This window comes from Buteo buteo, chromosome 17 (genome assembly GCF_964188355.1).
Source record: "Buteo buteo chromosome 17, bButBut1.hap1.1, whole genome shotgun sequence".
Taxonomy (NCBI): domain Eukaryota; kingdom Metazoa; phylum Chordata; class Aves; order Accipitriformes; family Accipitridae; genus Buteo; species Buteo buteo.
In genome coordinates, this window is record NC_134187.1 from 161,092 (window position 1) to 181,816 (window position 20,725).

A 20,725-nucleotide genomic window follows, 5' to 3' on the forward strand; every position below is an offset into this window, starting at 1 on the left:
TGGAATCTGCAGTTAGTGGAGACATCACAGCTAATCACTCAGGCAAACACGGACAACTTGGACAAGCACTGGTAATGTGTTGTACCGTATTTTTATAACTTCGTTTCTAATGCAGTAACCAGTAACCTGAGTTTGAGCTCTACCACAGTAAACTTGATTTCTTTTTGGCTTCTGGGGCTTCTCTGGAGGTACTGTTTTTTTGTTGTAGTAGTTATCTTGGAGACTTCTGTGCTGATGTTCTAATTATCAGGAGGTACCAGTGTTGATCTTCTTCCATAAAGAATACCTTCACGCTTAATTTAATGGTAAAGTCTTAATCAGTTTTATTGTCAGCCAGGCACAACAATACCACATTTAGGCCAAGAAGATGTTAGTCTGTTTATGCCTCTATGAAAGCATTAGCACAACCTTGCTCCATGACCAGTGCAGAATTTCATGACTTTTGACTCAGCTGTTCTACAGTGATTATATAGGACAAAAGTTAGATTTATCAAAACAGGTCACATACCAGACTTAATCTTTATCCCAAACTGTCCTGTATGTAGTGTTTCACCAGCATCCACATCTGGGTGTTCAAGTTCTAGACACATAATTGCGGCACTGGTCTCTTTTTTGCTTAATAAACTTGTTTCCATTGCTCATTTTTTGACAGGATTACACATTTTATGCCATCTTCTTCATCTCATTACTATATTTAAGCCTGTGTGAAACAGGTCTTTCCTCAGTTGAATTTCTGTAAGGCTGACTACAGTCAGTCCTCAGCAAAGTGTTTATGTGATCAGCATATGTAGGAGCAGCACTCCAAGGAGGCCTCCAGTCCCACAGATCTGACAGCATTTGAATAATGGACTAGAGCAGCCTTGCAAATTATGAATGTCTTCAGTCCACAAAGTGTTTTGATTCATTCTTTCATTAGGCTAAGGGCTGGTTTACAATTGGTACCTGTGGTGCCACATTGTGGAGATACTGCATCCTTTACGTATTTGGCCGTATTCCTTGGCAAGTGGTGAACAGCTGAAGAACAGCTTTATTGCCATGTGTGGAAAGATCAGCACAGCATCAGCTAGCCAGGATTAAAGGTGTCAAGTGGGGCCCAAATCAAAAAACAGGTCTGCTGTGTGCAGTCTGTCTCTGTCTGATTACCTGGTCTCATCCTTTGGGACTCAGGTGTATGGGTGTGGGTAAATGCATCTGTAACCATCCCTACTGAGTGACAAATGTTCAGTTCATTAATCTCATGCTACTGCTTTCTGCGTGTCTTCTCCAGAACTATAAAGTCTTGCACAAGTATGTAGCTCTGTATGCAACCCACCTCATCCGGGAGGGCAGTTGGGACAAAGCCCTGAGCCTGTATGTCCACCATGGAGCACCTGCCAACCCACAGGTAATGAAGACAGCATGACATCCCAGTGTGAGTTGCTAGAGTGTGCTATGATGTGCTACATGAATCAGATTTCCAGTCCAGAACTGGGATTGCCAGGTGTTCAGTATGTCCAAGCCACTTAAACCCTGCTGTGGATTCTTGAGAAGGCTCCTCAGCTAGAGGACTAAAGGCAATCTCCTGGCATATTCTCCACGGGGAAATAGTAGGGGGGAGTTGAGTATTTTTATTTGTTTTGAACACCTTAATCACCAAGACCAGAATAAAAGGAACCATGTTTGACTCTCTGAGAGCACTGGCTGCAGTAAGCATTTTTCCCCATTTCCCTGCCTTGCCCTGTAGCACCCATTGTAACCAGCAATCTGTAGCAGTGCTGCTCCAGGAGCCTGCATGCAGAGCTGCCATTCCCTCAGCCCGTGCTTGACAGCAGGAGAGCTCCAGACTTTTGCTGACTCCCCATCTGGCTCCCTTAAGATTCCTCTCCTTTTCATTGCAGAATTTCAACATTTACAAGCGTCTCTTTGTAGAGATGGTGAATGCATCTGGCATGAATTGTGCCGAGGCCTACTCCAGCTGGGCTGAGCTGCGTGATATTCTCTTCCATCTGGTGAGTGTGGGTGATGGCCACCACTGCCTGTTAAACTCCAACACCCTGGTGGCTCCTAGCAGGGGAGAAAGAAGAACCAGTCTCTAGCCAGGTGACATGGGCAGTATTTGTAGAAGACAAGTTGAGGGGAAATGGGGAAATGTCCACAATGTGGACAGTAGAATAATAGGATATTGTGAAGTGGATATGGCTGGGCAAGAGAAGTCAGGGAAGAAGATGACCCGGCACTCAAGGCGAAATCCTCGAAGTCAGTCTGGACACTGGCACTTGCAGAGCTCACCGTGTCACTGCTAGATGGGAACCTATCACAATGTGCCCACTTTTCGTCCTACACCCATATTCAGCAGCCTGGGTGGGGCAAGGAACTGGGGAAAGCACAGAGCTACTGAGCCTGGAAAATAAGAGTCCTCCTAATCTCCCTAGAGATGCTTGGAGCTTTCTGTTCCTTCTTCCCTGTCCCAAAATACCTCAGCCAAGAGCCCATGATTGCCTCTTCTCTGTTTCTGTCCCACAAATACCCACCGCTAGCACAAACGAAATGCACAAATCCCACTTTGTCCATCCAAACTCACCCCTGCTTCCAGTGCTGTCTGTTGTTGCAGTACTGTTGGCTCCCCCCTTCTCCCACAGCCTCCTCCATTCAGCATGCTGTAGGACCCAGAGGACCCAAGGCCCAGCCCTTTTCCAGTCCCCAGAGGTGCCTGGATATTTCAGATCTTTCTCTCTCCCAACTTTTCCCTGGACTCAAGTGGATGAGGAGTGCCCTTTGTGCTCTCATGTTCTCACTTGCTCTCCTTTTCTCTTCTTCAGTGTGAAAACTTAGTAAAGTCAAGTGAAGCAAACACTCCAGCACATGAAGAGTTTGAAACGATGCTGCTAATCTCTCACTACTATGCCACCCGCTCTGCTGCTCAGGGCGTGAAGCAACTGGTAAGGTTTTTGAAGTTCTTTTGCCAGGTCACTACCCTATGTGCAGAACCCTGTGGGGACGTGCAGGTTCAGGGCTATCCATAGTTCACTATTCCACTTCATGGATCACTTACACATCATGGATGCATGAGAATGGGACTATAGTGATCTGGGAGCCCACCACGAGCAAGTGGAACTGGAGATAGTCTTCTCTGACTCCTTATAGTGCGACCTGCCTCCAGCCACTGAGGCTGAGATGTAAACAAGTGGGAAGCTGATCCATATGCTTGCCATGACTTCTGAGAGCATAGGCACCAGTAGAAATTTAGGGATCACACAAAAATCTGATCTTCCCAGGAGAGGCATTGCTTCCTCTTCAGCTATCCTGGGCTGTGAGAGCTGCTGGGTTTCACATGTGGTCTTGAGAACAGATTGGCTTTGCGCAGGGCTTTGTGAGCTCATGGGCCTGTGCGCGGGGCTTCTCAGGGGCTTTGGGAGCTCATGGGCCTGGGTGCTGGGCCTCACAAGGCACCGTGAGTATTTTTGAGTCTTATGTGCATTGGAATTTGTTCTGGGCTACAATATATAGCAGAGTCCCTGCTGAAGTCTTGATCCATATGTGATTGTGGAATTGTGGTAGAGCTCTGTATGAGTGTGAGACTGGAGCTGTGATAGAGCAGGCTGTGAAAAAGAAAGGTTGTCACAGCTAGGACCCCAGTAAAAGTCATAGGGGAGACTGGGCTTTCCCCATGGCTGCGTGTGTAGATGTTGGGGGTCCAGAGACATGTCAGACAGAAAGAGCCAGTTCTGATGTCTTGGAAACCTGTACAGACCCACACAGTTGTGGCATGTTGAGGTGTTGGGTAATCTATGTGGAACCATGAAGAAGGGCTGGCCTTCCCAGTTCTGGTGTGACGAGAAACTTTCTGGCAAGCAGAGAAGTGAAATCTCCCTTGAATTCCTTGCCCCCACTCAGAAATTCGTATGTGACTGAATACAAGAAGAAACTTGCTGTGAGTGTGGCTGAACACCAGAACAGGTTGCTTGGAGAGAGAGGTTGGAGAGTCTCTATCCCTCGAAATACTCAAAACGTGACCAGACATGTTCCTGAACAACCTGCTGTAGCTGACTCTGCTTTGAATGTCGCAGGGTTGGACTAGTTGATCATCAGAGATCCCTTCCAACCTCAACTATTCTGTAACTCAAATGGTGGGAGTTTGGGTGTGGCTTCTAGAAAAACAGCACGGTTTATAAAGCAAAAGGACCTCATCTTCAGGTGACAGTCCTCCTGTGTGTTCACACAGTGAGGGTACTTACAGTCAGGACTGAAGTTTTTAACCTTTCTTTGTTGCATATCTGGAATACGTGAGTGCAGAGTCCCTGCCATGATTCTGGGGCAGTATGATCTCATGAGATCCCTTCCGACCTGACTTTTCTGTGCTGATTGTTTTGGCTTTACTGTCCCCTGTGGCTGTAGGACACGGTAGCTGCCAAGCTGTCCATTTCCCTGCTGCGCCACACTGAGCTCCTCCCTGCAGACAAGGCTTTCTATGAAGCTGGGATAGCTGCCAAGGTAAGAGGTATCTGCCACCAGAGCAGCTAAGGAGGTGGAGGACCCTGGGCTGAGGGATTCTCAACTTTATCTTCCCCTAGCTGCCCCTAGCTGCACTGGTACACCAGTAGCCAGACACTGGCATTGGAGGCCTTTCCTCAAACAGCTTGCCAGCCTCTGCATTTTGTCATGGAATGGCAGTAGGTAGTGGGAGGGCATACCTGAGACTGCAGACCCAGCGGGTAGACCAGCGGCCATGTTATATTGCATGGCTCTGTTAGCGTAGATGCAAGACTCCTCACTGATCTGCCTTGCTCTGGGTCACCTAAGTGTTACCTCAATCCTGAGGCTACAGACTCTGACTGCCTGCCCAGACGCAATGACACATGGCAAGCACAGCAGCATGTTCTCACTGAATGACGCTGGCTGTGCAATAATGCCTGACTCCATCTTGTGGGACAGCCTGTGGCTAGTGGGCTGGTTGTCCTAGTGGTTGCCTGTGAAGCAGTCCTCAGGAATGGTGAGCAGGGTTGTGCATTCTCCTTCTCCATTACCTGTGCTGCAAGCGGGATGTTGTGGCACAAACAGAACCACATCCTTTCTAGCCATCACTCAGGCAGGAGAGTTGTGGCCATGAAGATAAGCTGCCTGGTCTCACTTGGGGTTTCTCTCTGTACTAGGCAGTCAACTGGGAGAACATGGCATTCATCTTCCTGAACCGCTTCCTGGACCTCTCAGATGTGCGTATAGTCTGCTGGAGGGAGGGCTATCATACTTGAAATGACAATGGGCTGTAGGGTGAAAACACACCCTCAACCTGGCCAGGGTACTCCTGAGGCTCAAATGTGGCAGGACGTTTGAGCTGGTGCCAATGGAGAACCCTGAACGCTGCTCAGTGTGTGTGCATCCACAGCACTGAGTACCCTAAAACTAGCTGTGGAAGGACTTGCCATGCAGGGCACCTGAGCAACCCTGACGCTGTCACTCTGGGTGTGCCAGTGCCATCATGCATTTATGTTGCAGCAAAGAGCAAGTTGGCCTAACAGTTTGGGCCTGTAATCTTCATGGCTGCAAGTGCTGTTACAGCTTTCAGGATGATCTCATCTGAGTTGTTCCAAGGGAACGAAAATTACCTGAGGGGTGGAGGGCATGGCCCAATGCTTTAGCCACTGTGATACAAGACTGAGGAGTCCCCATGCCAGTCATCTCCTTCCTTGAGTAGCAGATTGGTCACCAGAAAACACTAAACCCTAGGAAGCTGACAGACCTTACTGTTCCAGTCTTCCAAGTGCTGTCAGCAGCTGCTGGGAAATGTGCCATTCCCCCCTCCCCCCATTTCATCTTTCCCTTCGAGGCCACCTGACGAGTTTGAATAGTACAGTGTTTCAGAGACACACATCCTCTGACACTGCAGAGGATGGCCATAAATGCTGCCTCCCAGGAGGGCCCTGTCACCACAGCGCTAATAGATAGAGGCATCAATAATGCCATCCTCACAATGTAGATTGTACTGTCAACTCCAAGGATGGTATTGCCTAGTGCTCCACCATTTCTCCTTTCTCAGGCCATTGAAGAAGGGAACCTGGATTCTCTGGACCACTCCGATTTCCAGAGCACAGACATTCCCTTTGAAGTGCCACTTCCAGCCCAACAGCACGTGCCTGTGAGTGTCATCTGCCTTCTTCAGCTCCCATGAACAGTGATGCTGCTTCAGGACCCCCTCTGAAGAGGGACTGGGGCAAGGGTGGGACAGCACACACTACAAGAGATGGAAATGTACTCAGCACTGGCCTGGGCCCTGTGCCCCCACCCACGGCAAACACACATGCAGCCCCAGTACACGCATACACACTCTCTCTTTGGCATGCTCCCCTCCCACTATACAGGTGCTTGTGCACATATGCACTCACCCCCCTGCCCCCAAATACATACGTGCATATGTGCGTGCACATACTGCACACACACTTGTGTACTGCTCTCCCCAGTGTTGTCCCTAGTGCTGTGGAGCAGCAGCTGGGCTGTGGCACAGCATGCAATATCAGGCGGTGCCCTGGCCTCTGCCCTGCAGGAGGAGAAGCGGGAGGAGGTCAGGGACTGGGTGCTCACTATGTCCATGGACAAGCGGCTGGAGCAGGTGCTGCCACAGGACGAGCGCGACACATACGAAGCCTCACTGGTGGCAGCAAATACAGGGGTGCGCTCCCTGCCCTGTGTGCTTACAGGTAAGCTCCAGGCCAGTTCACACATATGCAAGGGAGTACATGGTGCCATGCAGGGAGTGGGAACATGGGGGGGGGGGGGAACGACGTCTGGGAGGGAGATCAGGCTGTGCTGCAAGATGAACAGGGAGACTGTGTGGCTCTGGGGACCAGTTCTGCTGGAGGAGATGGATGGACCCATTTTTATTGTGAGGGTGACTGAACACTGGAACAGGTTGCACAGAAGCAGTAGCATCTCCATACTTGGAAAGCCATCTGGACACGGTCCGGGGCAACCAGCTGTGGGTGGCCCTGCTTGGGCAGGGCAGGGCTGGACCGTATAGACCCCAGAGGTCCCTTGCAATCTAACCGTTCTGTGTTTTTATGATTCTATGACTGTTCAGTCTTGCACAGCACTGCCTAGGAGGCTGTCCAGCACTGACACACGTGCACATGCAGTGCCTGTCCCTGTTCTACAAAAGCTGTCTGTTCTGGCAAGTACTGTTGCCCACCACTTGCACACTTCAGACACTGAGGGGTTGCGGTGCAGGACTTACTTAGTGGGTCAGAGAAGGGCAGGGAGCAGAGGTAGCCACCAGCAACAGGCCTCTGGCTCCAAAGGTCAGGAGCAGGGTGCTATCGTTTCACATACTCACTTGGGTGTCCTTGCCAGAGGACAGCTCAGCCTTCATCTTCCTTTGATTCCACTACTGTGGGCACCCCCTTCCTTATTCTGGTCTCTAAAAACCAGAGTTGGCATTGTTCCCCTGCACTGTTCCATGGGAGCAGCTCTAGCCAGCTGGCAATGCAGAGAGGGAAGGGGTGCACAAGGTAGGGGTCTGCTGTGGCTCTCAGCTTGTTTCTGAAGGTGTCACTGTGTGACCAGGGTACCCTGTACTAAGAAACAAGATAGAGTTCAAGCGGCCAGGCCGGGAAGCCAACAAGGACACGTGGAACAAGTTCCTGATGGCTGTCAAGGTGAGCCAGGCACCCTGTGGGGCAGGGGACAGGCTGCAGGGTGTTCAACCCCCTCATGCCAACAACAAAACATTGTCCCACTGGGTGGAGATACACTGAACCAGGGTGGGTTTACTGTACCCTGCCTACATGCTGCTCGACGGGGATTAACCTCACTTACAGAGCTGGGGCAGACCCAGCCTTGCCTGTGCAGCTCTGTCAGCCCCCAGGGGTGCCCGTGGGCAGGGGGTGATGGCACTGCCTCCTTGCCAATGCCAAGGTCTCTTTCATTCTGCAGACATCCCACAGCCCTGCATGCCAAGATGTGCTCAAGTTCCTCAACCAGTGGTGTGGGGGACTCCCGAGCACCAGCTTCTCTTTCCAGTGAGCTGGATAGTGGCAGCTTTCAGTCCTGTTCTTCAGCACCCTCCACTTCCACTTCCAATAAACATGTCTCTCAACCCTGCTGTCCTGTTTATCAGGGGATGCTGAGGCCAGGAACACATGTAGCTGCCAGGGCACAGGACCGTAACCCACTACATGTGGCTCTTGGCCTCAACCTAGCTATGCTAAACATGCACCCTCCACCCTGATGGGTGACTGTCACTCTGGGACCATGTATCTGTCTACACCCCTGTGCCTGGTGGAGTGGGGGGACAAGCATGCAGATGGACTTACATACCAGCTGTGCTGTCCTTCCATCAGTGGGCTCAGCTCCCAGGAGCCAGCCACCCTGGGGAGCCACTTAGAGCAGGCAGTGTGAAAAGGAAATGTTTTATTTACTCAAGGAAACGAGAGGCTCACAACAAAAGGATTCTTCACCTTCCATTCCTTGGCCTGCCTGAGCACAGGTGCAGCAAGCTGACCCTGCCTGCTCTGCAGCAGGGCCATCAGGACCCAGGCCAGCCCTGGCTGTTGCCAGGCCCCAACACCTCTGGTCACCCCCATTGCTGTGTGTAAAAGACCAATGGAGACTTTAGTGTGCCAGGAAGGGCTTTGCAGCTTGGAGAGAGCAACCGGGGGCCATGGCACCTGCTAGGCAAAGGCTGCCTGATGACCTTGGGCAGCTTGTGTCTGGAACCTGCAGGGTTTGTCCCAGGTGGGGTGGTGAGGCTGGCGAGAGGGGGGGAAGGCACACCCCTCTCTGCTGCAGCCCACCCTACACATGCTTACACCAGGGGCAGGAGTACGGTGCAGGTGCAACTTCACCTTGCTGGATTGCAGCACTCCTGCAGCACCACCTGGGAGTGAAAAGGTATGCATGAATGCAGGACTGTGCTGCAGGGCCAGGCATCACGCTGATACCTCTGGCCAGTAGTTGTAGCAAGTGCTTGGAAAGAGATGTTTCAGGGGGCTGGTGTGGGCAGGGCCCTCTTGACAGTGGAGCCTGCCTGCTTACCCCCCCCCCAGGCATAGCCCACGCACTGCACTCACCTCTCCAGCTAGGCACAAGGCTCAGCCAGCCCCGTCAGGAGCTGCTGCATCTCACGTGGTGGCCCCTCCTTCACTGTGCTTGGCTCAGCCAGCTAGGGAGAAGAAAAAAAAAGAAAAGAAGATGTGGAGGGTCACAGGGACGTGTGAAGGGCTGGGCCAGGTTGGGGCGGGGGGGCAGGGGTGTTCACTCAGGACAGAACAGGCTTGGCTTTCAGAGGGATGAAGAGCGGGGTCCCTCTGCAACGACTCAAGATGAAGGGGTGCCAGTCCGTCACCAAGGCTGGCTAGAAGAGGTTCAGACTTGACACTCACCCTCCCATTGCTGCACAGCCCGTTTGTATGGGAACAAGGGCCCAGTAGAACCCAGCAGCTTCAAAATGCAGCAAAAAGGCAGCAATGGTGGGGCAGAGGAAGGGAGACCCGTCCGGACCGATGGGGCGTACCTGCTCTTTGCCGTAGCCACGTGCACAGGGCCCAATGCCCCGGAAGATCAGGGCCACCAAACAGCACCTGCCAGACAGCACGGCTTCTGCGGCCACCAGCACCATGGAGGGGAACCAGAGCGCCAGGGCCGTGTCCTGCAGAGCAGAGGGTCGGAGGTCCCTCAGGGAGCGTGGCTCGCTGCACCCAGCCTACCTACATGTGGCTGAGCAGAGGCTGTGCAGGCAGTGGGGAAGAGAAGGGGAGAGAAAGAAAGGGAATGGGAGGAAAAGTAAAAGGAAGAAAGGCAGAGAGAAGGTGGGCAAAAGAGAGAGGGGGAAAGAAGAAGCAGCAGCAGCAGAGACAGAAAGGGGGTGTGTGTGGCCCTGCAGACTCACATAGATGCGCGTGGTGTTGAAAGGACAGTCGTTGGTCGCTATGGCTGCACGGGCATCAGCAGGCAGTGCAGAGCTGTTGCAGCCGGTGACAAGGTGCATGCCCCGGCTGTGAATGGTGAGGGCGATGGCCAGCGCCAGGCCCACGCTGCACGTCGTGGACAGGAGGCAGTTCAACAGGGACATGCTCAGCAGGGTCCAATGCTGCAGACAGCAAGAAGAACACAAGCTGGGCGAAATGCCAGGGCTAGGCACTGCCACTGCGTGAGGCCAGGCACCCCGCACCTCCGCACAGCCACTCTGCAGGCTAGTGGGGGTGCTGGGAACCCCAGGGACGTTTGCACCAAGCAAGCACATGCTACCTCTTGCTCCTCCTAGTGCAGCTCAGCCCTGCACCCGGAGGAGGTTTTTCCACCTTTCGCTTCCTTCGCCTCTCCAGCGAGCCCAGTGCCACCAGACGGCCCCCTCCCACGGGCTCCTGCCCCTGGGGAGCCCCAGCGCAGCACAGGCCCAGCTCCGCTGAGAGCCGAGGACCCCACCAGCAGCAGCCTTGCCTCATGCAGGCCCACCCTCGTGAGCCCACAGCGGGATGCCTGACCCCGGCAGCAGCTTCGCCCACCAGCTGAAGCGTTTCTGCCCCACGGCGGTGCCCGCCCACCCACCCACCCACCCTGCCGGTGCTGCCGGTGCTGCCGGCGCTGAGCCAGGGCGGCAGGCGACACCCACAACCCCGCCAGCCGCCGAGGCGGAAGGAGCCGCCGGGGACAAGGTCCGAGGGAGCGGCGGCCAGCAGGGGCCGGGCCGGGCCGCGCCGCGGCCCCCGGCCCGCTCGGCTGCTGACCCCGACGCCCCGCACTCACCAGGGCCGCCCGGGACAGGTTGTGCGACACCAGGATGGCGACGATGCCCACGGCGACGCTCTGCAGGGAGAGACCCGCGCTCAACGCGCGCCTCGGGCAGGGCCGGCCCCCCCCCGCCCCGCTCCCGCGGCCCGGCCGCTCTCACCAGCAGCCCGGCGCCCACCGACACCACGTTGGCCACCGCGTACTCGGGGGTGACGGCGCGGCTGGCGCCGGCCACGTGCCGCAGGACCGAGCCGTGCACGATGGCGCCCAGCACCAGGCTGCCGTGGCCCAGCACGATGAGCCCCAGCCCGGCGCGCATCAGCCGCCGCGGCTCCGCCAGCGCCCGCGGCCCCGCCAGCGCCCGCGGCCCCCGCCGCCCCCCGGCCATGGCCGCCGCCGCCGCCGGACGAGCTGCCCGCAGCCGGCACCGCCCCGGGGCAGGGCAGGCCCGCCCCGCCCCGCCCCGTCCCCCCGGCCCGGAAAGAGGCAGCAGTCGCGTATTTACAAAACAGTTTATTAAAAATAGGAAACGATAGAAATGAGATGCAGGGGCGGCGCTGCGCCCAGCCCCGCGCAGGCGGGCGGAGCCGCGGGCTCAGCCCCGCCGAGCAGACCGGACCGGGACGGGACGGGGCCGCGGGGGACACACCCGCCGCCCCCCCCAGGCCGGCGGCGCCGGGCCCCGGGCTGCTCGCAGCGGCCCACGGTGCGCGGGGCCGGCGGGGGGGAGGGGGGGTGCGTGGGCTGGGCCCCAGGAGGCTGCAGGGGACACGTCCCCGCCTCAGCACAGCCTGCAGCCCTGCACCGCCAGGGCAGGCCGAAGCGCAGGGCTGAGCGGCTGTGCAAAACGAGTAAACAAAGTGCAGCCACGGGGGAGCACAAGAGGCAGGCGGAGCGCCAGGCAGGGGCTGGGGGAGCCCGGCCGGCCCCGGCTCCCTCGGCGCAGTAAGGAGGGTAGTGACTGGCGCCAGAGGCAGTTGCAGAAGGGGGGGCAGAGAGGGGGCAGGGCTTAGGGGCTGGCCCCTGCTTACCTTTAAATTAAAAAAAAAAAAAAAAAAAAAGAAAAGAAAAGAAAAAACCCAAAACATTTCTGTGCTGTGCAAAAGACACTTTGTACAATTCAAACAGAACAAACTCCATGCACATGAATGGGGCTACAGAACACCCCAAGCCAGGACCCGGCTCCGTGGCACCACCTGGCAAAATCCCAACAAAAACAGGGCTGGAAATAATACTGATGCGCAAAGTCCCCTTTAATAGGCGGGCAAGGAGGATTGTCGCTGAGCCCAGCCCCGGCACATGCAGGATGAGCTTCCAAGCACTGCAGCTGGGGTCTTGCTGATGCCCTACAGTGATGGACAGACACAGAAGGGGTCGCAGGCAACAAAGCCACGCTGGCCACCCGGGAGCTGAGGGGTGCTAAGATGACACAGTCACTGCCGTCAGGGCTCCATTCCGGGTGTAGTAGAACTTGCTGAATGCCTCTTCAAGTAAACAGGTAAGTCTGTTCTGGTCAGCCTGGGAAGAACAAGCTACAGTGAGGGGTAGGCTCAGTCTGTGCAAAGCCAAGAGCTTGGCTGAAGCCTGTCAGGGCACAGGGGCAGGGACGCATCTTATTTCTCCTACCTCCCCAGCTAGAAAAGGACTGATGTGGCATAAGCCATTTAAGTTTGAGGAAGGAATGCAGACCTATATCCCTACCTGAGCCCCAGGCCTGCTTACCTCACTGATGAATCCAAGTTGGACCAGTTCAGCTGCCAGCTCCTGGATGTTGTCATCTGCAACACAGGGAAAGGTGTAAGCCCCAGGTCTGAGTGTACTGCTAGCCCCAGTGCACCAGAGCATGGGAACAAAGGTACTTACTGGGCTGCAGGTCACAGCTCAAGTGTCGATTCAACTTGTCTTCCAGTTTCAGCAGCAGTGTTAACTGCAGGGTAGAGAAGTTCTCATGAAGGACTGCAGTCTGGCAGGTTGCCACAGGCTGTGGCCGCCACAGCCCGTCAGAAGCATACCCATTAATCCCCATCAGGATAGGAACCACCCCCTCCAGAGCCCTACAGGAGTCTAACCGAACCACCGCATCCAATTCCATTCCAAACCACAGCCAGCAGCACCATCCTGCAGAGGAATCCTGAATGTGTGGATGGGCCAAAAACATATGCCACATGCCAGGTCAGCCACAGGCACAGGCCTGGATCTGGCTTTGAGCCCCAAAGATGGCAGCTGCAGCAGCAGCAGGTCACACCAGGCACCAGCAGCACATCAGCGTGCTGGAGCCACGAGTTCTGCACAGCTGCCCTGGCACACCCCCACACAACATGCTCAGCCAGAAGATGGGAACATACATGGTGCTTCACTCCCTCCTCTACTGACTCAATGTTACACTGCATCAGCACCACCTGAAACAGAAGCAGAGACACCCTGTGACTGACTGCTGCTGTACAGCACGGCTGCCTGGGGAGGAACAGAGCTCCCATCTCTCACCTTGCGGGTCTCCACCTCAGCAGGCTCTGGAGTCGGGGTTTTCACTGATGGTGGAGCAATGGGAGATTTCACCACTACCTGCTGGGGCTGCTGGGGTCGCGGCATCCCAAAAGCTGTGAGTGGGTAGATACCATTCCTACAAGAAAGGAGCAGGGTGTGAGGTTATACCTCTCTGAAATTCTTCCAGTCTCACACACAGTTAAAGTTACCCTTTAAAAAAAACCACTCTTACCTTACATCCTCCAGGAACTTGTCCAGCTCCAATGCTGGAGATTGTGAGAAGCTGGGAAAAAAAAAAAAAAAAAAAAAAAGTACTGAGGTGAGAAGTCATCTAACAGAACCATCCACTCAAGTCTCTTCAGATGCAACTTCAAATCCCCATGTCCTAGACTACAGCTGTGTCAGTGGGCAGGACAGAGACAGCCAGCCAAAGGCAAGACAGACTCCAGTCTTCCTGTACAGGAAGCAACTATTCAAAGAAGCCAAGGATGAGGCAACATTTTAATTATGGCAAAACAGGTATCACCTCCCTGTAGAGAGTTGTCCAATGCAAACAATTATTTGGAAGCTAGCCCAGTAACACCATGTTCCTAGCAAGGTTTTTCCAAAGACATCTGTTATACCAGGCCCATGAAGCCTGTGTCCCATCTCCAGAAGAGCAAGGGCACTCACCACTGCAAAGGCAAGAACCTCTGCAGCAGCTGATGGCACAGTATGACCAGCCATGTCACTCCAGACCAGAAACTAGACCTCAGGATTTAATGTCCTGCCCAAATATTTCTCATTGGAGTTTGGGATACTTTTGTTGTCTAATTTCTTTCCCAGATTGCTTGTTCTGCTTGGTGGCTTCTCAATGTAGTGTCCCAGAGGAAGTCTTCCCCCCAAATTCATTGTTAATTCCCCAGCCTCTAAATCCATTGAACATCTTCCTTGCTGGTGGCTGATGAAGGATAGGATAGTAAGCACTGACAACCCCTCCCCTTTGTGCTGTAACTTGTCATATGTCTACTGCTCTTCCTCTTTCTCACCCTCAAGAACTTACAGTTCCTCCATGTGGTGACAATGATTTCCAGCCCCATGGTGAAGCCAGCTCTCTGATCTGCTCCAGGACTGTTCACAAAGGTTGCCACTTTGTACATGTACATTGTGCAGGCAACGTCTTTAGATATTTCACCCAACTACTGTTACCCTCTCTCCCATTATGTGGCACCTTGATACCATATTTGCCCTCATCTACAGCTGCACAGCAGTGAGTTTTCAACAAGCTGGAAATGGTCTTTTCCCACAGTGTTACTTCATAGCCTTCTCAGAGCAGCAGTTCTTTTTTCTCTAAAGCAAGCTATTAATTGTCTTTTACACAGCAAACAGAGTTACGAACACCAGAACAATCCACAGCGAATCCCTCACTTCTTTCTGGTTTTGACTAACAAGGAGACACAGGTTCTCCTACTTTACTAATTCCCCAGTAGAACACTTTCCTCATCACCTTAGTCAATTCAGCTTTTTGGTGCCCACTTGACCACAGCTTCTTTTAGACTGGTTGCAACAAAAACTTTGAACAGCCAGTCTTCCACAGTCTGTACCACTGTCTTAAGACTGCTTTGAAGAATTTCAGAGATCAGCCAGAGACTGCAAGCTGCTCACATCCTGCCATGACCCGCTCCCCAAGTGCTCTGCTGTTCCATCAGATCTGGTGTAGGCTGCACATCTGCCTCACTTCCCCAGACCACTCTCCAGCCCTTTTCAACACACAAATCATCCATCTGTTACTTTCCCATCCTCTAGTACAGTAGTAGTAGTAGTTTTCAGCAAAAATTTACCATTTTTTCTAGAAGCTCATTTTGCATGGCACATGATGCTAGCTGACATTTCAAGTCATTACTATGCTTTCGTTTTCATTTTCCAGAACCTCTGAGGTACTGCACTACCAAAAAGCAAGTTCCAGGCTGGCATATGCCTGATAGCAAATCCTCTGCAGACTGAAGTCCAATATGTGTAAAGAATCTCTCTTGCACAGCTTTGGCTATTCACTCTTTATCCTCTATTTTGAACCTTTAATTAACAAAAAACACTCCAAAGGGAATTCAATACTGTTATTTACTAGCGCTATGAAGATCAGAATGTCTGTTTTTAGAAAGGTCTATATGGCTCAAAGAGCTTCTCAAATGAACAGTGCTTTTTCTCCTTGTCATCTTGATTACTTTTGTTCAGTAGCCTGAGCATCCCTGAAGCACCCTGGTCTTCTCTGGAAATACAGGATTCACATCTTAGTCTTTTCAGCTAACCCTTCAACTAGTTGAGGTTTCGTTACCCAAAATTTAACATCACCTTTTTGACACTCTACTTGCTCCACAGATATTACGGTCACTTACTTAGAGGGCCATCTCTATAGTTTAAGTGGCTGCTGCATGTTACCGATAGCTGCCCAAAACAGCCTTTCCCTTTGCATACTGTAGAATAAGCTGCTCCGTTAAGAAAGCACTGAAGAACCATTTCTCCAATATGTTGGACTCCATTTGACTGGTGATTGGTCTAAGTCACTTCCCCAAACCGTTCAGCCAGGTTTTGCTAAGGACTGTTCCAACTACAGTGTGTTAATTTCCCACCCCTCTATCTGGGGAACAATTCACATCTTAGCTACATGGAATCTGTTCACAGAACATGGGTGCAAGGTCTTCTTCCACCCAGGAGTTACCTTCCACAGAATTTTTTGTGCCCAGAGAGTGACTGCTCCTTCACCAACAGCTCCGTTTTGTTTCCCAGTTAGTGGTGAAATACCAACACTAACTTGAAGGGAAGAGTCCCAGGCAGATCCTTCAGTGCTCACCCCAGTGCCCATGCATCTGAGCAGCCCCCTCCAAGCACACCACAGGGTACTCACATCATCTTGACTCCTTCCCTGTCCACATGATTAATCTCTGCCAACACTGCACTCATGTCAAGGTTTTTGGTCATTTCTTCTAAAGCATTTTCAGGAATCATATCTATTTAAAAAAAAAAAAAAGAAAAGAAAAAGAACAACTGCAATTCCTTTCCAACCTAAGAAAAGCAATAAAAACCCCAGAGCCTTTAGGCTGTTAAACTCCTGTGCCATTCAGCGCAGCCAGGGCACCATAGTCCTCCAGGCTCTGCAGTGACCGCAGCTCTGTTTCACAAGGCCCTGGTCCCTGCCTGTTAAATGCAGCATGAAGGTCTTGGTTTCCAAGATGCCAGCTGTACCGACACCTTAGTGAAGCTTTGCAGAACGTGAGATGTGCCACCCTGGGACCCCATACTCACGCTGATGTCCAACGATACAGTGAGCAGCCAGTAGCTTTAGTGATGGCACCTCAAACAACGCCTGATGAAAAAGGAGCTCCCGGGCAGTAGGACGCTTGCCAGGGTCCTGTTCTAGACACTTCTGAATGAACTCCTGAAAGACAAAAATTGCCTGAGACCATGTGCAATACCAACACGTCTGCAGGGACACTGATCCCTCCTCACTCACCCTCTGCAAGGGGTCCTCCAGCAGCTGGATGGCACTGTTAATGGCCTCCTGGGGCACATAAGACGACTCTCCATTACCCTGTATTTCCAGCACCGCCATCTGCAAACACAAAGCAGCATATCAGACTTCACTGAGAATTAGTGACTACATTGAACAGAGTTCAAGGAGATCGCTGCCAAGTGTGAGATCATAACAGCCAAGTTGTTTGGTGCTATTTAAGGTCACAGTTCATGGAGGCAGAGAGAGAATGGCTGCCTCATTATGATAGTTTGTTTCTAGCACCCTAACAGATTGCCAGGGAGACCAGAAAACTATGCCAGCATCACCTTAGACAGTAAATATCTCCATTTTGAATCTCATGCTCCATTGGCCTGTACTTCTGCTTGATAATTCCCATCCTCTAATGAAGCAGTAACTGGATCACTGCCAGAATCTGACAGTGTCCCTCCTGGCTGTATGAATAGCACTGTATTACAGGCAGAAAAGCAAGCACACAACACCATCCAGAACTGGCTCCAGCCAACACATACACAAATTCCCAGCTAGGAAAGGCTGGCAAAAGATTCCAGAGAATGTCTTAAGAGTCAGCTCTTGTGTGTTTCCACAGTTCTCTTCCTGCTTCACTTATAGGGTGTATAGCATAGGTTGAGAATTCTTTGCATTGTCTCTTTCTGACCATTCTTCCCAGAAAATACTCCTACCAACAACTCCCATTTCTTAGACTTGGTCCTACTGATTGCAAGGACAGAGGAACCACTAAGCTACTAAGATCAGGTACATCAGACTTTCGCCTGACTGCAACCAGCACCTGTATCACATGGGGACAGGCTGGCCCAGAAAAGTTAAGGACCACCTCTGTCCTCCTCTCCAGATACCACAGGGAAAACAGGTACTCCCCAGAAGGGGAGTTTTGTTCTCCATGTACATTAAGTAGAGTTTGTAGCAGTGACTTCCCACCAGCCAGTGGGTTAGACTTCAGAACTGGCCAAGACCCGCAGAGTAATAAATTAAACATTAGGAATTTCAGAAAGAACTGCACATTACTGAGCTATTTGCTTCTTAGTAAGGCATTTAGGGGAACCTCCATAGGGATCCCTCCAAGGTAAAGTGTGTTTGGCTCAGAGAACAAAATGTACTTGTTACCAAGTTAACCTACCCATAACCACAGCATCTCCATATTCACTCTCTCTGTCCCATAGCCAAATTGTTCCACACTCACCTCCAGTGCACACATCCCAAAGGAGTAAATGTCCACAGCAGTGGTGACGTTGGCAACTTCTGTAACATAAAAATAACGCTCTATTAATCAGTCCATCCCTGCATTTAGCAGTACCAGCAGGACCACCTCTGTATCAGGCTGTGATAATCTTGCAGCCTTCTCTCCCTGCTCTGCTATCAAAAGACAGAGGAGTTTAAGTATTTAAGCAGGCAAATAACTCAAAACTGTTAATGTGACATCTGTCATGAGCTTGTAGCTGAAAACAAGACACAGAACAGCTTGGAAGCATTAGCAAGGCCAACAAAACCAGGCTTGCAGCTGTAGCCACACCATACCTCCATATTCTGGGGCAAAGAAGTGCAGGTTCTTCTGCTCCTCACGACAGGTCTTCACATGGTTGTTAATTGTGTCCGGTGCCACTAGAAGAAAGTCATGAATGCTTAGGATACAGGAAACTGTAGCCCATCCCCAACTAGATCCTATGGAACCCATGCAACTCCAGGGCCCTCTGGTGCCCAAAGGGGAAGCACAGTGGAGTTAAGTTGGCCCTTCATCAGTCCCCTCATCTCAGGTCACCTGTCCTGATATACTTCTCTATTGTTTCCTTGGCTGCAGATCAACTAAGGCAGCTTAGCATTACTCTCCAAGAGCAAACCTGGAGACCACAGCTTTTGCTGAATAGGAAGACAAGCTGGGAAGGACTCCCTGTTGAAGTGCGAGTCCTGAAAGCACTTAACTTACATCAGATCTATAGCATTTGTCACAAGCCACTCAACTATGACAGAAGCCCTAGGAACAGCCAGAGATGCCAAGATCACTGCAATTAGTCACCACCTCAGGGCTCTAGGAGAGGGACAGACCTACAAGGCAACTCTTCCACATATCAGCAGGGCACTGGTGCCAAAGTACCTCAAAAGTCAAGTAAATCTGCTGAATGAGGAGAGATGACCACACTGACAGCAAAGGCCTCCCAGCAGCCAGCACCCCCACAGCAAAAAAAAAAATAAAAAAAAAAAAAAAAAAAATCACAAACCACTCAGAGCTACAGGGAAGGAAGAACTCCCAGCCACAAGAACAACGAGCAGAACCCAAGTATGGACCCCCCATAAAAGATAAGCCTTCAGGACAGCCACCTCTGAAAAGACTGCAAACAACTCTCCAAAGCTAAGCAGCTGGCTCCTCCAGGGAAAAACACTGAAGTAGGCAGGGAGCACAGAGTCACCATCCCATCTGAAGCTTTACTTCCACCTTTGAACATGACTGGTCCCGCAGTCTCAGGCCCATCTCTCGCTTCGTCAACCTCCTGGACAATTGCAATTGGACCTGGTCTGTCTGCTACAATGTGGACTTACATTGGATGTGCCAAACCATGTGTATTTTTCCAGGTGTTCCTGGATTAGGGCAGGACACACCAAAGAGGATTCCTAGTTGGATGAGACTGGACTAGTTCCGAGCCTCAGAGGAAAGATGTTCTTTTGGGCTCTAGTCAGACAAGAAGGATCTTCCTTGGTAACTCAGTTCAACCTTGCTGTGTGGCACATACCAAATCATATTATCTTATCTGACTGTTGGAAACGGAGCTTGCGCCAATGGCCAGCAACTACCCCAACCAACCGTTCATCAGTAGTTTACTGCTTTTTGTTCTTGTGCTAGCTCTTATCTTGGGAGTGCAGTAAGATTACTCAATTCCTGGTGCTTATCTGTTTACAGACACCACCAGGTCCTCTCAGCTTCACAGCACTAAGCAAAGCAAGCTAAATTCTTTGTCTTCCTCTTAAGACCTGCTCTGCATTTTCTCAGTGACACCGACTGCTTTAGATGAGCTCTGGCCAGGGCCACGCACAATCACACCAATTCTCTCTACAGGGTACTCTGCCCCAACAATCGTAACAGTGCACACTAGGCAAGTGGGTCAGATTCCCCCCTTGAACAGGTCCTCCTCAGTTCCCTAATGATGAGCTCTGGACTTTTTTGCAGCTTTGTATTTTGCACTGCTGAGCGAATTCCAACTGGAGTTGTCCAGTCCTCTAATGTCTTCTTGTGCTTCTGGAAGATAGACCTACCTCAACATCGCACATTCCCCACATTTCTATTAACAGCCTCAACATTAATGAGATCAATGCCTGAGGGACTCCAAACCCCTCCAGCGGGGCCGCCCTTTTTCAGCTTCTACCCTGTCACCATGCCTCCAGCCAGTGCCTGACTCAGCATACAGCATGTATCACGCAAAGTTTGTCCAGCACAACAGGTTCTCATACTGGGCTTTCTAAAGAGGTTCCCAGACATTCACAGTGGAGAAGTCCTTTTAACTTGCTTTTGCCTATGGGCAGTATCTGCCTTAAGTAGCCTGCTGGGTATGTCTGGTCTATAGGTGGCTACTAAGAGAGGAGGGGCTATGTCAGGTCTTCTCCAGCAGCTGGATTTCCTCATCATTACTGCCCTTTCCTGTTTCCTTTCTGTAGATGTTTTAGCCAGGTTTAACAGTACCGCCCCCTCCCCCCTCCAAGTAATTTATTCTTTTCTACTCAAAAGAACAATTCACCACTGTAAAAACAAACAATAAATACTGTCAAATAAGGTTTTGCCTTCTTAAAAAAAACAAAAACACGCCCCCCCCACACACACACTGCCACTCATTACTTTCAGAACTTCTGCTGGAGCCTTGCAGGAACTAAAAATAATTTTGCCTAAATCTACAGTATACCACTGGTGGGCATGAGGGGTGGCAATAAGGACAGCTACAGCCCTGTGACAGGCCAGAGGCTGATCACATCCAGAAATGCAATACTGCTGCAGATGCACAGCCACCTGAATACTGTGAAGTTTGTGACCAAGAA

The 20,725-nt window shown here is 51.7% G+C and overlaps 3 protein-coding genes across 7 annotated transcripts in view; 1 reads left to right on the forward strand and 2 right to left on the reverse strand.

Annotated features, from left to right (window-relative positions):
- Positions 1–8,108, forward strand: part of IFT172 (intraflagellar transport 172) — a 39,276-nt gene extending 31,168 nt beyond the window's left edge. The window contains exons 40-48 of the mRNA XM_075048776.1: positions 1,268–1,384; positions 1,878–1,988; positions 2,799–2,918; positions 4,375–4,470; positions 5,130–5,189; positions 6,014–6,112; positions 6,518–6,671; positions 7,534–7,625; positions 7,903–8,108. Coding sequence (XP_074904877.1) covers positions 1,268–1,384; positions 1,878–1,988; positions 2,799–2,918; positions 4,375–4,470; positions 5,130–5,189; positions 6,014–6,112; positions 6,518–6,671; positions 7,534–7,625; positions 7,903–7,992 — 939 coding nt within the window. The 3' untranslated portion in view covers positions 7,993–8,108. The remainder of the gene's footprint in view (positions 1–1,267; positions 1,385–1,877; positions 1,989–2,798; positions 2,919–4,374; positions 4,471–5,129; positions 5,190–6,013; positions 6,113–6,517; positions 6,672–7,533; positions 7,626–7,902) is intronic.
- On the reverse strand, positions 1,392–11,097 carry KRTCAP3 (keratinocyte associated protein 3). Of its 5 annotated transcripts, XR_012653274.1 has the most exons (7): positions 10,859–11,097; positions 10,714–10,773; positions 9,857–10,057; positions 9,482–9,616; positions 9,039–9,130; positions 6,382–6,511; positions 6,085–6,208 (listed from the first exon to the last, which is right to left on the reverse strand). XR_012653274.1 is itself a non-coding variant. In XM_075048771.1 (6 exons), exons 1-5 carry the CDS (start codon positions 11,084–11,086, stop codon positions 9,047–9,049), a joined length of 708 nt encoding a protein of 235 aa, XP_074904872.1. In that variant the 5' UTR covers positions 11,087–11,097; the 3' UTR covers positions 1,392–2,043; positions 9,039–9,046. The 5 variants fall into 5 exon arrangements, 4 of the variants coding, with proteins under 4 accessions (XP_074904872.1, XP_074904871.1, XP_074904873.1 ...); XM_075048771.1 differs by lacking the exons at positions 6,085–6,208; positions 6,382–6,511 and adding an exon at positions 1,392–2,043; XM_075048770.1 differs by having other exon boundaries at positions 6,129–6,511.
- A 101-nt stretch (positions 11,098–11,198) lies between these two features.
- NRBP1 (nuclear receptor binding protein 1) overlaps positions 11,199–20,725 on the reverse strand; it is a 40,907-nt gene continuing 31,380 nt past the window's right edge. Inside the window, exons 8-18 of the mRNA XM_075048777.1 lie at positions 18,224–18,307; positions 17,889–17,947; positions 16,670–16,768; positions 16,462–16,594; positions 16,064–16,166; positions 13,415–13,465; positions 13,183–13,318; positions 13,044–13,097; positions 12,562–12,625; positions 12,421–12,476; positions 11,199–12,216 (exon numbers count right to left, since the gene is read on the reverse strand). Coding sequence (XP_074904878.1) covers positions 12,118–12,216; positions 12,421–12,476; positions 12,562–12,625; positions 13,044–13,097; positions 13,183–13,318; positions 13,415–13,465; positions 16,064–16,166; positions 16,462–16,594; positions 16,670–16,768; positions 17,889–17,947; positions 18,224–18,307 — 938 coding nt within the window. The 3' untranslated portion in view covers positions 11,199–12,117. The remainder of the gene's footprint in view (positions 12,217–12,420; positions 12,477–12,561; positions 12,626–13,043; positions 13,098–13,182; positions 13,319–13,414; positions 13,466–16,063; positions 16,167–16,461; positions 16,595–16,669; positions 16,769–17,888; positions 17,948–18,223; positions 18,308–20,725) is intronic.